Below are 15965 nucleotides of genomic sequence, written 5' to 3' on the forward strand. Positions count from 1 at the left end.
AATTTTCCCCCATAGAACTTCTACAATCATGCCTTCTCGTCTCTTCCTCTAATCTGCATTTTCCCCACACCATCTCCCTTTATTCATCTTTGAGGGAGGTGTTATTGCTCAAGGCTCTGACATCGAACTTCCTCGCCGTCTGGACGTGAGCTTTTCTACTTTTGGACATGCGTTGCCTCTTTTTCATGACCACCAAATAGTGATCCGTGTCAATGTCCACACCTCTCCTTGTCTTCACAATCATAACATCCGAGCCGTGCTGCCGATCGAAGAGGACGTGTTCGATTTGGTACTTTGTCTCGCCGCTAGGGGACTTCACTGGTACCGTATTGTAATTCTTATCTGGAAATGAAGTGCTAATGTCAATCTGATGGTCGATGGCAAATTCCATTAGTCTGAGGCCGTTGTCATTGTTCTTACCCAATTCTTGACAATTTCCTTCTTCTGACAAATTGTCCTTGGCTGAACGGTGGTAGTTTTATTGGAAGTTCAACAAGGGCAACCATCCCCTATTAATACTATTCAGAAGGAAAGATGGTAAGGCCCGATCATTCGAACAAAAGTAAGGATCACCAAAGGCGTGAAGGGGAAATACTCCCTAGGCATCGCAAACCGGCCTATGTCCTTGGTCGGTCACTTTGCAACGAATAATTTGAAATAATTTTATTTTCACAGTGTGGATGATATGGCATATAATTTGAATGTACTGGGTGAAGTGGTGGTGGTGGTGGTGATTGTTGTTTTAAGAGGAAGTGCAACGAGGCAATCATCCTTTATAAAACACTAATCAGAGACAAAAATTGAAGGGATTCACCACTTCGAAAATGAAGATATCGGCCAAAGAAAGATAAGGGCCACGAAGGTCGTGAATATGAAAATCTTCCTAGCCATAGAATGTTCTAACAACGTCGGGGACGGAAAAGAACAAGTGTTGAGTGACTTTAAACAACTTGTAAACAAACAAGAGTTGACCAATAGAGGTCGGATAGGATAGATGAAATTGAGGATCCTGGCACAAGTATTGGAAGCAATGCCAGAACTCAGCTAAGTGCCCCATGGTCACCAACCCATACTTCCGTGTTGAGAGCCCTTGGGCCTCCTTTTTGTCGCCTCTTACGACAGCCAGGGGGATATCGTGGATGTTATTCTGCGTGGAGCCGAATTGATAGGCACACCAATACCGTGTTTATTGTCTCTTTTATTACTGAAAGTTTAGTTTGGTAACTATTGTTATTTCTGGGTTGCGCACGTCGGAGGTCTCGTTTCGAATCTGAAATTCTTGTCCAAACAGAAGTGTTCCCTTGTAAGAAAACAGGGCTGTTGGCCACTACCATCCCAAGCCGCAACAAGTTGTTTATATGGATATGAATATAATCCTAATTCGTGGGTTATAGGTACCATAAATACTTCGCACTTATTCAAGAAATGAAGTAGTACCAGGAATTAAATATACCAGTACCGGTATATCAAATGAACTGGTATAAATAAATACCAGCCTAGGAAATTATTATCTACTCGTACCACAGATACAATATCCTTTCATCATATAAGCAGTATGTAGAACTATGTAAAAGTACTCTTATACAAGTACGGTATAAATATGGCATTATTTCTTCGATTAGCGAGTACAAAGGGCATGTTATTTCCCAGCATGCAATTGGTGCCATACCTATCCCTTAGGACTTCTTCCACATTATATTCTTTGATTATTGCTTTGCACTTCAAAGATGTACACCGTCTCCAAAGGGCCAAGCAAAATTGTTGCGAAAACTAGACGGGGTAAGGTTGTGAATGAATGTTTCGAGCTTATTGAATGAACTTGTTAAATATGCGTAATAACTTTTTATGTACATTGATTAGACATAGCGTGTATGACATTCACTTTTCTTTACAGGCATTGCTCACTCCCAGAATTTAGAAAGATTAGAAACATCTAGGGACACAAAGAAGCCCTTGCAGGAATTGCAGCAAGGGCAAGGAATGAAGTGAGTAGCTACTAATTGATAGTTGCCTCTGTGTCAGCCAATTTAGTCGTACGAAATTTTTGGCACCCAGATGTTTTGGTGTTAGGTCACATGTAATGGTTATGTAACAGTGTGTATTGGCATGTGAATTTGCTGCTGAATCATATCAATATTAGTGCGTCCCGATTTTATTTCATTTCTTGAATGTAATCACTTTCCTAATTATAATTTGAATTATCTTTGCGGAAAATATTGTGGTTGTATCAAGATGTATATAAACAGCTGAATATTGAATGCATGTTTTTAAATTAACTGAATAATTGCACATTTCTCAGTTAAAACAACTTCATTCTCAATTTATTACGTGCCTGTATCAATACTTGAGATGAATTGTAGCTATTCTCATTCTGTATAGGTTATAGACGATTCTTATTTGTCAGCAGATTTTATTGGGCATACATTTTTAGAACTATTTCAAGACATTTGTGACATATGAATGTAAATTTCAGTCCCAAAAGATTTTGGAAATAAACCAGTAAATAAATGTAAAGCTCAGTCCTATATATTTTGTAAATAAATCATTAACATTTTAGAGTTAAATTGTTTTGTCTCTTGCAACAAAGTTGTTGAAGCATCCTGTCAGAAATGGAATCAAAAACTCATAGTGCCTTATTTCTTACTTTTGTATATTTCTGCTCTTCTAAGCTCGTAAACTTCAGAACTAAACTTTGAATTCACTGTGGAGTAGAATAAAATTATTGAAATACCGTGATCAGCCCCATAGGGTAAAGTGCCATAAATATGATGCAACAGTGCAAAATTGGATCTTATTCTGAAGCCAAATGGGGTATCTTATTGTTTTTTAATAGTTTTAATTAGGGAAGATGAGCTACTTACCAAGTATATTGTATTTAATCACAGAAATAAATTTAGCCTAGAAAAAATAAGAATTATGTATCAGGTTGGACCGAGCTCGATAGCTGCAGTTGCTCAAGTGCGGCCAGTATTCGGGAGACAGTAGGTTCGAACCCCACTGTCGGCAGCCCTGAAGATGGTTTTCCGTGGTATCCCATTTTCACACCAGGCAAATGCTGGGGCTGTACCTTAATTAAGGCCACGGCCGCTTCCTTCCCACTCCTAGCCCCTCCCTGTCCCATCGTCGCCATAAGACCTATCTGTGTCGGTGCGACGTAAAGCAACTAGCAAAAAAAAAAAAAAAAAAAAAAAAAAAAAAGTATCAGGTTGGACTGAAAAACCCAAAAAAAGATTCAGATTTTCCTAAATAGTGATGCATGTGGGATTTCCATGCATATACTATAGGTAGCAATACAAAAAAATTATGCCCTTTTATAATAGAACATCGTATTAGTCTCTATTAACCAATTATTGAATTATTCAACTGTCTTTCCATTTTTTAAATAATCAATAATCCTCGGTAAAATTCTGTGTGGATACTAGAATATAATAAAGGGTTGGTTTCATATAAATATAAGATGTAAAGCGTTCACGGAGAGACTATGCGAGGCTGCAGGTGCCATTCATAGCACGTGGTATACTCGTTTCAGTGAACAGGAGCCGCATTGGCTGCTGTTGTGACTAGTCTATCGAACTATGTCATTCACAAAGTTTTAAAGAGTCAAGATGTATATAAACAACTGAATATTGAATGCATGTTTTTAAATTAACTGAATAATTGCACATTTCTCAGTTAAAACAACTTCATTCGCAATTTATTACGTGCCTTTATCAATTTTGCCTGTTACATTTTGTCAACTATAATCGGTTTAGCTTCAGTTTCCACTTTGACATAAATATTTATTGCGACACAATGTTTTCAAAACATTAGGCCTTAAGAGTAAATGCGAAGTGGACTTTGAACCAAAGGTTGAATGACTGAAATACAGAAAAAGGGCAAATTGGTTGCCGTGGACAGTGATGATGAAGAGGAGATTCAATCCTATATTCCTCTGAAAACTGCACTTGAATTAGCAGAAACCCTCATGAAGTTTCTGATGCAAGAGGGTGACCTCCATTCTCGGATGTTATTTTACTCTGTAGAATTAGATGTACATCTGAAAAAATGCTGAAAGTTAAGTTCAGAAGAAAGTTACAGACCTCTTTAAACGAATATAAAAGTATGGTAAGAACAAATCAAACGGATTCTCTTTTCCCTTTTAGGCCTATTACGACAGATAATTGATGTTCAGTTGTAATAACTGCCACTGAAGAGAAGTTATGAGCAGTAGGTATTATAAAGATGTATTCCACAGCAACTTTAATTAAGTTTTGAACTATCGAAGAGCGACACTTGTGCTTACTGTGATCAGGTGATGAATGAAATTAAGAATCTATGTGAGGAAGCTGATGGCAAATAAAGGAACTGCAAACAGAAAAGAGGTCTCCTGATCTTGTTAAAGCACCACATTGTATTTTAAAATCTTTCAGAGGTAATCATGGTCCTTGTGTGGTCGTGATATGTTTCATATTACAGCAAGTTTTACAGGTGCCACCAAAGATAACAACAGGTGTGCAGAAATAAAGCTTTGGACGTATAATTTCTGCATTCATACCAAATTGGTGGCTATGCGGTTGGGGTCGCGTAGCTGTCAGTTTGCATTCTGGAGATGGGTCGAACCAACCCTGTCGACAGCCCTGTGGTTTCCCATTTTCAAGCTGGGCAAATGCCAGGGCTGTACCTTAATTAAGGCTATGATCACTTCCTTTCCACTCCTAGCCCTTTCCTAACCCATTGTCACCATAAGATCTATCTGTGTTGATGTGGCGTATTGGCATACAGGACAAAAAAATGAGATTTTTAAGTTGTAATTTAGTCAACCAGACAAAAAAATGATCAAACACCTTTTTGAATTTAAAAATTATAGTGTCAAATATTGGCAAGGACATTAATTTCCTAAAACAGTGTTTAAATCAAAAGCTTACTCCTAAATATTTAAGTTCAGTACAGAAAAAAATCTTGTGCAACGAAGTGGCATAAAGCTACCCAAGAAAAAACTAATGTTTTGTGGATCAAAAATGAAATTAAGTTTTTATATTGGAAAAAAGTCTTTACTAAACTTTAAATTATACAGTGCTCATCAGGTAGCATCCTCCCTTATGGCTCCTCTTGAATGGGATTCTTTTTCAAGACATGTCAACACCAAAATTCTAAAAATCTTAGACAGAAAACAACATTTTGAACAAAAAACAAAAGAAGTAAAAATCAGCCAGAAGAATGACTAATATTGAGCCTAATGATACTTGCCATCCTCCAATTAAGAATTTAACTGATGTTTTTGAGGACAAGGAAACACAGCTTATTAGTAAAGGACCCAAACATATTGGTCTAGTTCATATCACCAGAAGCAATAAATAACCACCATTGCTGAAGCGGAACAAGTAATGTCAAGTAATGTAAATAAACTGAGATTAAATATGAAGTTAAAAAGAAACTTCCAGAACTATTTAAAGATGAGAGAGTTAATATGCCCCATTTACCTTCTAAAGACCTCAAAAAGTTTAAAATAAAAAATAAATGACGTCAATCTTATAATCACAAAGGCTGATAAAGGTATTGTGTTAGTCATCATGTACATGAAAGAATACAGTAGAGTCTCGATTATCCGACCTAAACGGGACCTGGAATACGTCGGATCACCGAAAATGTTGGATAATACAGAACAACTTTGAAAATGAACTGAAACAAACAGGAAGGCTATACTCTAGTACGAAAACAATGACGTGTTTTACGGTACTCTATTGAATTATCAATTCAATTGTACAGTACACGCAGTATTGAACAAAAACATTCCAAATGTCTTACGAAGAGAAACTTGTCAACAATATCTGCTTGCCTGCTGATCCAAGTTTTCTTGCTGCGAGATCCCACCATCGACGAAAAATCTACACCTCCGTTGCGCTTGCTTCCGTCTGTTGCTCAGCGTAGGTTAAGGCCATTTCCAATGCACTTCATCCTTCACTCTGAATCATCGTTTTCTTCTTTTGCTCTGCAATGCCTCGTTCTTCTTCATAATCCTCATTTTCATTAGCTTTCACAAAATAATATCAGAGTCAGTTAGTTCAAACAGCTCATCTTGTGCACACCACTTACATCTTCAGTCGCACAGCCAGGAATGCAATTCAGTAAGGGCACAATTTTTCCATGTCTTCTTGTACCATCTCCTCTCGATGTTCAACCTCACTCAACAATTTGTTCCAAGACTTTACTAATGGCATTGTTTCATCTTCTTCCCAATACTGCGCTATCCAGTATGCCACGTCTTTCATGTTGATTCGTTTTAACTTTTCTATCATGTCGTTGCCATTTTCATTTCCTCTATCAGGGATGAAAGGAGGTTTCCGCCGATATTTCATCTTCAATATTTCCAGCACACCTTGGTCCATTGGCTGGCATAAAGACGTCACGTTAGGAGGGAGGAACATGACTTTGATGTCACCACTTACTAAGTTGCTCTTCATTTGGGTGTGATGGAGTGTTGTCTAGTAGGGAGATTTTCTAGGGAGATTGTTCGAAGCTAGATATTTTTCTACATCTGGAAAAAACTGTGTAAAAATCCAGCCTTTAAAGATATCAGCAGACATCCAGGCAGCCTTCTGATTCATGAAATGGACTGGAAGAGCATTAACAGAAATGTTTTTAAATGCCCTATGCTTCTTTGCTTTACCGATCATAAGCAATTTTGTTTTTAAGTTCCCAGTAACATTCCTACAGGCAAGAACAGTAACTCTTTCCTTACTATGCTTGTAGCCAGGTGCAGACGTCTCAGCTTCGGCTGCGAGAGTTTTTGATGGCAGCATCTTGAAATTTAGCTGTCTCATGACTATTAAAAATCTGATCACCGGTTAATCCTTCACCAAGAATTATTTCCTGAAATTCCTTTTTAAATTTCACAACCTCATCGGATTTAGTTGACAGTTTTTCACCACAGATATTAAGCTGCCTAATGCTGTACCGTTTTTTCCACTGATCATGCCACCCAGCACTGGCAGTAAAATTAGGGCCTCCTTCATTAAACTCCTGGAAATACACAGCCTTTCTTGCAGAATGTGGCTAGATATTGGCAGGTCCTTTCCCTGGTGTTCAGTGAACCAAAGAAATAGTGCTTCACTTACTTTTCATACTCACATTTTTTCATTGTTTTTCTCTGCTCTGATAGAACACTACTTTTCAATTTCTTCCTTCCTTTTTTTCCAGTCTCCCACTGTAACACGTCCAGCACCATAATCTGAAGCCACTTTTTGAAGAGTTTCCCCTTTGCCCAGTCTCTTTAAAGCACTAAAATTGTCTTCCGTAGAAACAATCAATTTCTTCCATTTACTTGCCGTACTCACAGAGGATATGAAAACTATAACATCCGCATCCAACCAAAACTACAATGAACAATGACTGAAGACACTGCACCTGTCCTTGAGAAAAAAAAGGTCCTACCACCAGCGGTCAGGCCAGTGCTTGTCCCATGGTCGAACCTTTCACACTGGGTGTCCCTGAATTTAGTCTCCACCAAAAGTTCAAATTAAGTTTACCAGTGTCGAATAACACGGAATGTCGGATGAGCGAGACTCTACTGTACCTAGAAAAAAAAAAAAAACATTCTTTTCAAGTAACACCTTTACTAAAATTAAAAAAGACCCTATAATCTATTAGTTTCATGGTCCGTATTGATAGTTCAAGTACAAGTATGAAGAATGAGTTCTCCACCTAATCAATACTATTATTTTACATAGTGTCAATAATTTACATAAAAACAGTACCGGTTTCGACCCGTAAATATGTAGGTCATCTTCAGCTGTTAGAGAACTTACTTAATAGCGACTGTACAGAATAAACAGTAAAGACCCTATCAACTCTATCCAAAGAAAATTGAAACAGATACTTAAGAACATTGATTTTATCCTTAATAATAATAATAATAATAATAATAATAATAATAATAATGAAATCTCTGGTTTAATTAGTATGAATCCAAGATTACCTTTAGCAAGAGGTACACAAATCTGATACACCCATAAGACCGATTATTAACTTAAAAAACAGTCCTACTTATAAAACCTCTAAATTTATTTACAATTTCTTAAAAAAGCACTACACCTTTCAAAGTGGAACTAGAATTTATTAGAAATTCAATTGAATTCTGCAAAACTACTAAGAACATAAAATTGAAACCATCTTTCATTTGATGTTACCAATTTGTATTCTAGCATCCCAACAAGAGACCCTTGATATAATCAAGAACAACTTAAGGACACACACACACACAAAACTTAACCATGAAATTGAAGAATTTATGCTACTTTCGGAATTTACCCTCAACAATTATTTTTCTTTCAGTGACAGTATACCAACAAAGAGGTCTCCCGATGGGAGCCCCAGCATTGGGCATCTTAGCTGAAATTTACATGGATTATTTAGAGAAACACAAAATTTTAAATCATGAAAAAGGTTTTGTCATCTGGCTGAGGTTTGTTGATGACATCATTGTAATTGTGGATGAACAAATCAACAGTAGGCCTAGTGCCAATTTAATAGACCAAATCAATAGTTTAGACCCTTTTATAAAATTTACATTATAAACTGAGAATAATAATAAGTTTTTTTTTGGATCTAACTATCGAAAGAAAAGAAGACCTATCCTTTTCGATTTTCAGAAAGCCAACTCGAACCATAAATGCTATACGAAAAGATTCACACCACCCTGAAGCACATAAAAGTATTATTCGCACACCTTTTAGTGATTGATTTTTGTACACTGGTGAGGAGTAAGGAGGGAGCTCTCCTGGTTCCAGTAATACTGCCAATTGAATGGAAATGAAATCTGAATTGAATCAATAATATGATCGATCAATATGAATTTTCTAAACCTTTGTTATCTTAAGCCAACAACTGTGTCACACACACAATATATAACATTTCTCGATGCGAATCTTGTTCCTAGCATGAATTCTACAGTTTGGCTTTGCTGTGTAAACAACAACAGTATTAGTACGTGTAAAGTGTACGCCAGATGTCGCACAGCGATGCATAAGCGATTCATAGTTTGTGTTTCAAAGGTTGCCAATACGAATCTCAAAGATAACCGAGGTCGACTGATTCAGCACTAGGGTGTCCATGTATCACTAAAAGGTGCACGTACTATAGTTCTTTTCTAAGCATATTGAATAGAGCCTTTAATATCCCCTTGTCCAAGAATGATTTTTAAAAGGAAATTAGCCTTATTTGCAAAATCGCAGTAAGTAACGTTTATACAAAACACTACCTTGATAGATTAATAAACGATATAAAAAATAAATTCAAACGCAGCTGAAAAGAGAGCATAAAAAGGAAAACTTTGCCACCTTTACCTATAATAACAGAAATATTTATCAGACCACTAACATCTTCAAGAGCCTTAATTTTAATGTAGCCTTTCGTACCAGTGGTAATAACCAACGTCTAATATTTAGTCATCAAAGTGTTGCGAGTAATAATAGATTTTTAAATTCGGGGATATATATAAACTCAAGTGTGTAGACTGTGACATTTTGTATGTTGGGCAAACAGGACCAAATTTCCTAGTGTGATACCAGGAAAATGTAAATGCCAAAAAATAAGAGATATTCGGCCATGAGCTTACACATGACCGAATATAATCATGATTTTACTACAAAGACTTGACCATTTTGCAAGCTTTAAATAAGGGTAAATTGATGAATATTTTAGAAAACATTATATTGAGATTGATAAAAAACAAAACCCTAGTCAGAATGTAAATGAAATAACCAATAATATAAATATACTGTTGGAAGAGGTTTTTTATTTTGTTTATGCCAATTTTTGTATCTTTTTAAGCTGAAGATGTTCCACATAAGGAATGAAACATGTACTTTTTAATATTGTAATTAGATTTTAAGCTGGATTATGTTACATAATTACATAGACTAGCAGTAAAAAACAAACAAGTATTAGAAGGTGGGATTCTCCATTCAACCTAACCTTAGTTGTAAAGCAAATTGTAAAAAATGAAATTTCTGCGTTCGTGATGTGAAGCATGGTACAGCTGTTCTGAATGTATGGAATCAGAGTGTAGGGAGGTGTGGTTCGATTGAAGTTGTTAGCTGCCTTACAGTTACATAATAGCTAGGTAACACATACAGTACATACATACACATACATCTTCATTATAGGCTGTTATGCCTTTATGCGTTAAGTCTGCAAGCCTCTGTGAATTTACTAACTGCCACCACAATCCTGTATTTGTAACTAGTTCTTTAGCCTGCTTTAGTTTTATATATCTTATCTTTAAATTGTTAGAAACTAAATCTAACTATCGCCGTCTTGGTCTCCCTCCCTCCCTCCCTAAGAGTCCATTAATCTCCTAGATAACCTATCCTCCTCCATTCGCCTCAAATGAATCCACCGCTGAAGCTTGTTTATGCGTACAGCTGTATTGATCAAGGTAATTCCTGACTTTGCCTTAATCTCTCCTCCTTCAAAGTATCTGCTTGCCATTGTTTCCACCTGTTTGTACCAGCATCATTCTTGCTTCTAAGTTATGAATAAGATATCTTGATTCCGCCCAACTTTTACTCCCTTAAAGCAAAGTCGGTCTGTAAATAGACTGATGTAAAGATAGTTTTGTCCGGGAATCGGGCGAGTTGGCCGTGCGGTTAGGGGTGCGCGGGTATGAGGTTACATCCAGGAGATAGTAGGTTTGAACCCCACTGTCGGCAACCCTGAAAATGGTTTTCTGTGGTTTCTCATTTTCACACCAGGCATATGCTGGAGCTATACCTTGATTAAGGCCACGGCCGCTTCCTTCCCACTCCTAGGCCTCTCCCGTCCCATCGTCGTCATAAGACCTATCTGTGTCGGTGCGACGTGAAGCAACTAGCAAAAAAAAAAAAAAAGATGAATTGACAAGGAGTTATAAAAGAAATAAAGATCACATTACAATTATGGCATGCGCCAAGCCATCTGGAGGACATAAATTTTCTTTGCTGTTAATAGGGAAATAAAAAAAATCCCTGTGCTCTTAAAAATGTGAATCGATTTGTCTTGCCGGTTTCTTACACATCCCAAAAGAATGCATGGATGGACAGTGGAACTTTAAAAAACTGGTTCCAAGAAGACTTTGTGCCGAATGTAAAAAGCTTTTAAACGAAACAAGGTTTGCCACTGAAGGCCATTTTGTTCATTGACAATGCGCAGTCACATCTGGGAGTAGAGAGTTGGTCAGTGGTGATGTCCAAGTGAAATTTCTGCCACCTAATGTGCCAGCTCTGTTGCAACCAATGGACCAAGGTGTATTGGAAAACATTAAGCGGTTATACAGGAGGTAACTGCTCAGCAAACTGATTGAAGAAGAGGGGGGTGGGGGGAATGTGGTGTAAATTCGGTATTGAAATCAATAAGTATGAAAGACCATTATTTATATGATCCGCATCTGCATGGGATCAAGTTAGTGAAATGAGTTCCTTGACACATTTGCATGCATTCCCAGATGCTCGGACGTAGATAAGAAAGACGTAAATGACTGGTTGAAAAATTACTGTAATTCAGGTTACGGCATAATGACAGATGAAGAAATTGCCTCTTGTTCCTCGCCAGGTAATGACTAGAGTGATGGTGAATTCGAAACTGAAACCAGCGCTCCATTAGAAGATACAGAGACTCGTGGAGAGGCAACAATGCAGCCAAACAAACTGATGGCCTATTTAGAATCCCAGACTGAAACCACACTGGCAGAACTGATGTTAGTAAAACGTCATCGTGATCGTGCTGTACGCAAACACTATACAAATGTAAAACAGAAAAAGAATCTCACATTATTTTAGTGCATAAGAGTCGTAAATGTAACAAAAATGTTCTTTTATTTTTTGTTCAATTGAAAAAAATAACTTACGTTAATAGATTTTATAACATGTACTGTATTTGTTTTTTTAGTTTTTTCTGGATTATCCGGATTTTCGGTAATCGGATCAGTTCTGGTTCTTGTGTACTTGAAATTCTCTACCTGTTCCAGCTTTGTATCCCCATTGTGACATTTAAGTTCTCGTGGATTTTCATACCATACTCATTGCACCTATTTTCAAGTTCCATGATATTAGACTGCACGCTTTAGGCACATTCTACCATTTAGACCAACTTAAACCAAACTGTTAACTACATCTTCATGTAACTGAATCCCTCCCTGCTAATTAATACCTATCAGCAGGTGATCCTTGTAAACTATGAACAACAAATGTGAAAGATTACAGCCTTGTCTGACACCAGTAACTACCTTGAACCAAGAACTTATTCTACCATTAATTCTCACTGCAGCCCATTTGTCAATGTAAATGCCTTTGATAGATTTTTAATAATCTACCCTCAATCCCATAGTCCCCCAATACGGCAAACATTTTTCCTTTTGTATTCTGTGATATGCTTTTTCTAGACCTATGAAACGAACATAACTGTCTATTCCTCTTGTAGCATTTTTCAGTTACCTGGTGCATGCTGAAAATCTGATCCTGACAGCCCCTTTGTGGTCTGAAACCAGTGAAAACCTTGCCTGGTATACTGAACAGTGAGATACCTCAATAGTTGTTGCAATCCTTCCTGTTCCCTTGGTATTGATAGGTGCAATTCCTGCTTTTGTCCAATCAGAAAGTACCTTACTAACACTCCATACTAATATTATTCTATGAAGCCGTTTCATCCCTGCCTTCCCACTATATTTCACCATTTCAGGTCTAAATCATCTGTTTCTGCTGCTTTATGACAATAGAGTTTATTTACCATCGTTTCCACTTCCTCAAGCGTAATTTCACCATCATCATTGTCCTCTCCTGATGAGCTCGGTTGTTCATGATGTCACCATGAAGATTTCATTGTACATTGAGAAGATTTTCAAAATATTCTTTCCACCTGTCCAGTGATTCCCTGGGATCTATTGAGTTCACCTGATTTACCCAAAACACTATTCATTTCCTTTTTCTGCTCCTTTCTAAGATTCTTTAGTGCTGTCCATAAAGGTTTCCCTGTTGCTTGACCTAGCCATTCCAGTATATTACCAAGATCTTCCCTTCTTGTATTCAACAACTACCTATTTGTTTTGTTACGGTTTTTTTTTTTTTTCATCTACGTACAATTCTCTCTCTGCATTAGTCCTTATTTGGAGCCATTTTTATATGCTTTCTTTTTACGTTGACAAGCTGCTCTCACATAATCGTTCCACCAAGAAGTTCGCTTTGTTTCCCATGTTTGCACACAGTTGTTCCTAGGCATTCCATTGTTTTTTACTACAGCATCCCTGTATGCCACCCAATCTCTTTCTATATCCTGAACCTGTTTACTGTCCATTGTTTGGAACTTAACTAATCATATCCATGCACTTCTATCTTAATTTCCTTATCCTGGAGATTTTCTACCCTTATTCGTCTGCAGACAGATTTCACTTTATCCTAGATCTAGAGGTACTTAGTTCTCTACAGATCAGATAGTGATCTGTATCATCGAAAAGTCCCTGGAAGACCCACACATTCCTAACAAATTTCCTGAATTCAAATTTGGTTAAGATATAATCTATTATGGATGTTGTGTCCCTATCCTCCCATGTGTAGCAGTGAATAGCCTTAGGCTTGAAGAATGTATTTGTAACTGCTAATCCCATACTAGCACAGAAGTCCAGCAAATTCTTCCCATTCCTTTTAACTTTCATATCTTCCCCACATTTACCAGTCACCCTGCCATATTTCTGTTTCCAAATCTCGCATTGAAATTGCCCATTAGCACTATCCTATCCTTGTTGCAGACCACGACTACGATATCACTCAGTGCTTCATATAAAACTTGTAAACTTCATCCTCATCTGCACCCGCACATGGTGAATACACTAAGACAGTTCTTGTCCTAATTCTTCCAACTGCCAAATCTGCCCACATCATTCGCTCATTTACGTGCCAAACAGAAACTGTGTTGCATGCAATAGTATTCCTGAAGAACAGTCCTACCATACACCCTTCCCTTTTTTAACATCCGTCAAGTACACTGTATAATCTCCTATCTTTTCATGATTATCTCCCCTTACCCAAACATCATTAACTCCTAACACATCCAGATGCATCCTCTTTGCTGATTCAGGCAGTTCTACATTATTTCTTTCTTCTATATGTCCCATTAATATTGATCGCTTCCCATCGAATGCCATTTTATTCGCCAAGTTGTTTCCAAGAAGTCCCTTTTCTGTCAAACGAGAGTGGGACTCCGTTACTCCCATAGGTCCGAGGCTTGCTTAAAATGTTCTGAATGTGCTCGGTGAAAATTCTGTGAAGCAGATGCTATCCTTACTTGCACCAAGTCCCAGTGACGATTTCTCTTCTAATGGGTTAGGGGTGCCGGTGGATTGTATAGTCTTGACCACCTGAGCTCAAGGAGGGTCATGGCTGTGTATATGTCCGAGATGCCCACTTCCATGCCATAGCAACTGGTATCTTGGCTCTCAGGATCACTTACTAGGCAATAAAGCCCACTGAAAGGTGAAAAACCTCAGAGCTCTACTCATCTGTGTGCCACCTCACCACAAGAAGTTCCGTGATGATGTATTCGCTAAACAGAACTTGAATGTAGCGGTGTTTAACTCCGAAGAATATCTGAAAGAAGATGTGATGTACTATTAGTGGCTCTGTTCCCTAAACAAGCAAGAGCGCTTTTGGTCGCAGGGCAATAGGGTGACAGGTATATGCATAATTTTTGCCTATTTGATAACTGTAGACACTTTGCAGGTGTCAAAATTACAGTGAGATTAATATTTAACATTATTCAGTTCATTCTATGCCTTTATTTTGTGTAATGTATGGTACTGAAATTGCTTCCCTGATTATACCCTGATAATGTAGTCTATGATCAATAAGATATAACCATAGGAGGATAGGGATGTGCATGTAACACATTACTCGGCAAGATAAAATATATAAATGCTACCTTAAAATGCCCGTTGAGAAGAGTTGCATTCATTGCCAATTCCATCCTGCCCCCAGAAGAAACTTACTTTTATAACCAAACACAGAAGAATTTATTGCCATTACCCAGAACCCTCCATTCCACACTGACTACCATTGGGTGCATTTTATGAAGCATGGCATCGCTCGCAGAATTCAACGCAGTTGGACATAATAGCCAACTTCATGTCACTAATCAATCGTAAAAAAAGAAAAAACTTCTAACCTCAAATGCATCTCGGGCGCCAACAATGTGGACCAGTGGCTGACATGAAATAGAGCCGGAGCTCACTCCCTTCAAGAAGCTTTCTGCTAAACACCCCTGACATGTTGCACCAATGTTTTTTTGTTACTGTCCAGGATGTGCCCAAGCCAATAAAGGAAAGCTATAAACAAAGTATAACTCTTTATTCCCATTGTAGGCCAATGGGCGACACCAGAAGGTTTCTGTTAAACACCCCTGGCATATTGGACCAATGGTTTTTTTGTCGCTTGTGCTCGGGAGATGGTGGGTTCAAACCCCACTATAGGCAGCCCTGAAGGTGGTTTTCCATGGTTCCTCATTTTTACACCAGGCTATGTTCCTTCCTTCCCAGTGCTAGCCCTGTCCTATTCCGTAGTCTACATAAGATTGACCTATCTGTGTCGATGCAACATAAAACAAACAAAAAATAAATTTATTACATTTAATAAACTAATATCTTTCATTGTGCTACAAAATTATTTAGAGAAGTTACTCAATATAGGTATGAATAAGAGTTATTGTTACTTATTCCTATTCAGAAACATTGCATGCAAAATGTTCATGCTCTTATTACCTGCACCTCAAGAATACTGCCCAAAAAATTGCGTTTCAAAAGTCCAGTTGATGAAATTGTACTTCTGTGTTGTTCCATTGAATATCTGCTTACATTTCATAGTACAGCTGTAGCTCAGGCCAGTTGCCAAATTCCTGAGGAGGACTTCATATTTTTGTGTGTTGTATGATCTTTCACATATTCATTACTTAAGTCGGTGACACTTTCT

General features: G+C 37.6%; 1 protein-coding gene across 1 annotated transcript in view; it reads left to right on the plus strand.

Annotated features, from left to right (window-relative positions):
- Positions 1-1652: 1652 nt before the first annotated feature.
- The window catches only part of LOC136872321 (MAPK regulated corepressor interacting protein 2), a 32255-nt gene continuing 17942 nt past the window's right edge, over positions 1653-15965 (plus strand). The window contains exons 1-2 of the mRNA XM_067146137.2: positions 1653-1779; positions 1895-1985. Coding sequence (XP_067002238.1) covers positions 1728-1779; positions 1895-1985 — 143 coding nt within the window. The 5' untranslated portion in view covers positions 1653-1727. The remainder of the gene's footprint in view (positions 1780-1894; positions 1986-15965) is intronic.

Source organism: Anabrus simplex, chromosome 1 (genome assembly GCF_040414725.1).
Source record: "Anabrus simplex isolate iqAnaSimp1 chromosome 1, ASM4041472v1, whole genome shotgun sequence".
NCBI classification, from domain to species: Eukaryota; Metazoa; Arthropoda; class Insecta; order Orthoptera; family Tettigoniidae; genus Anabrus; species Anabrus simplex.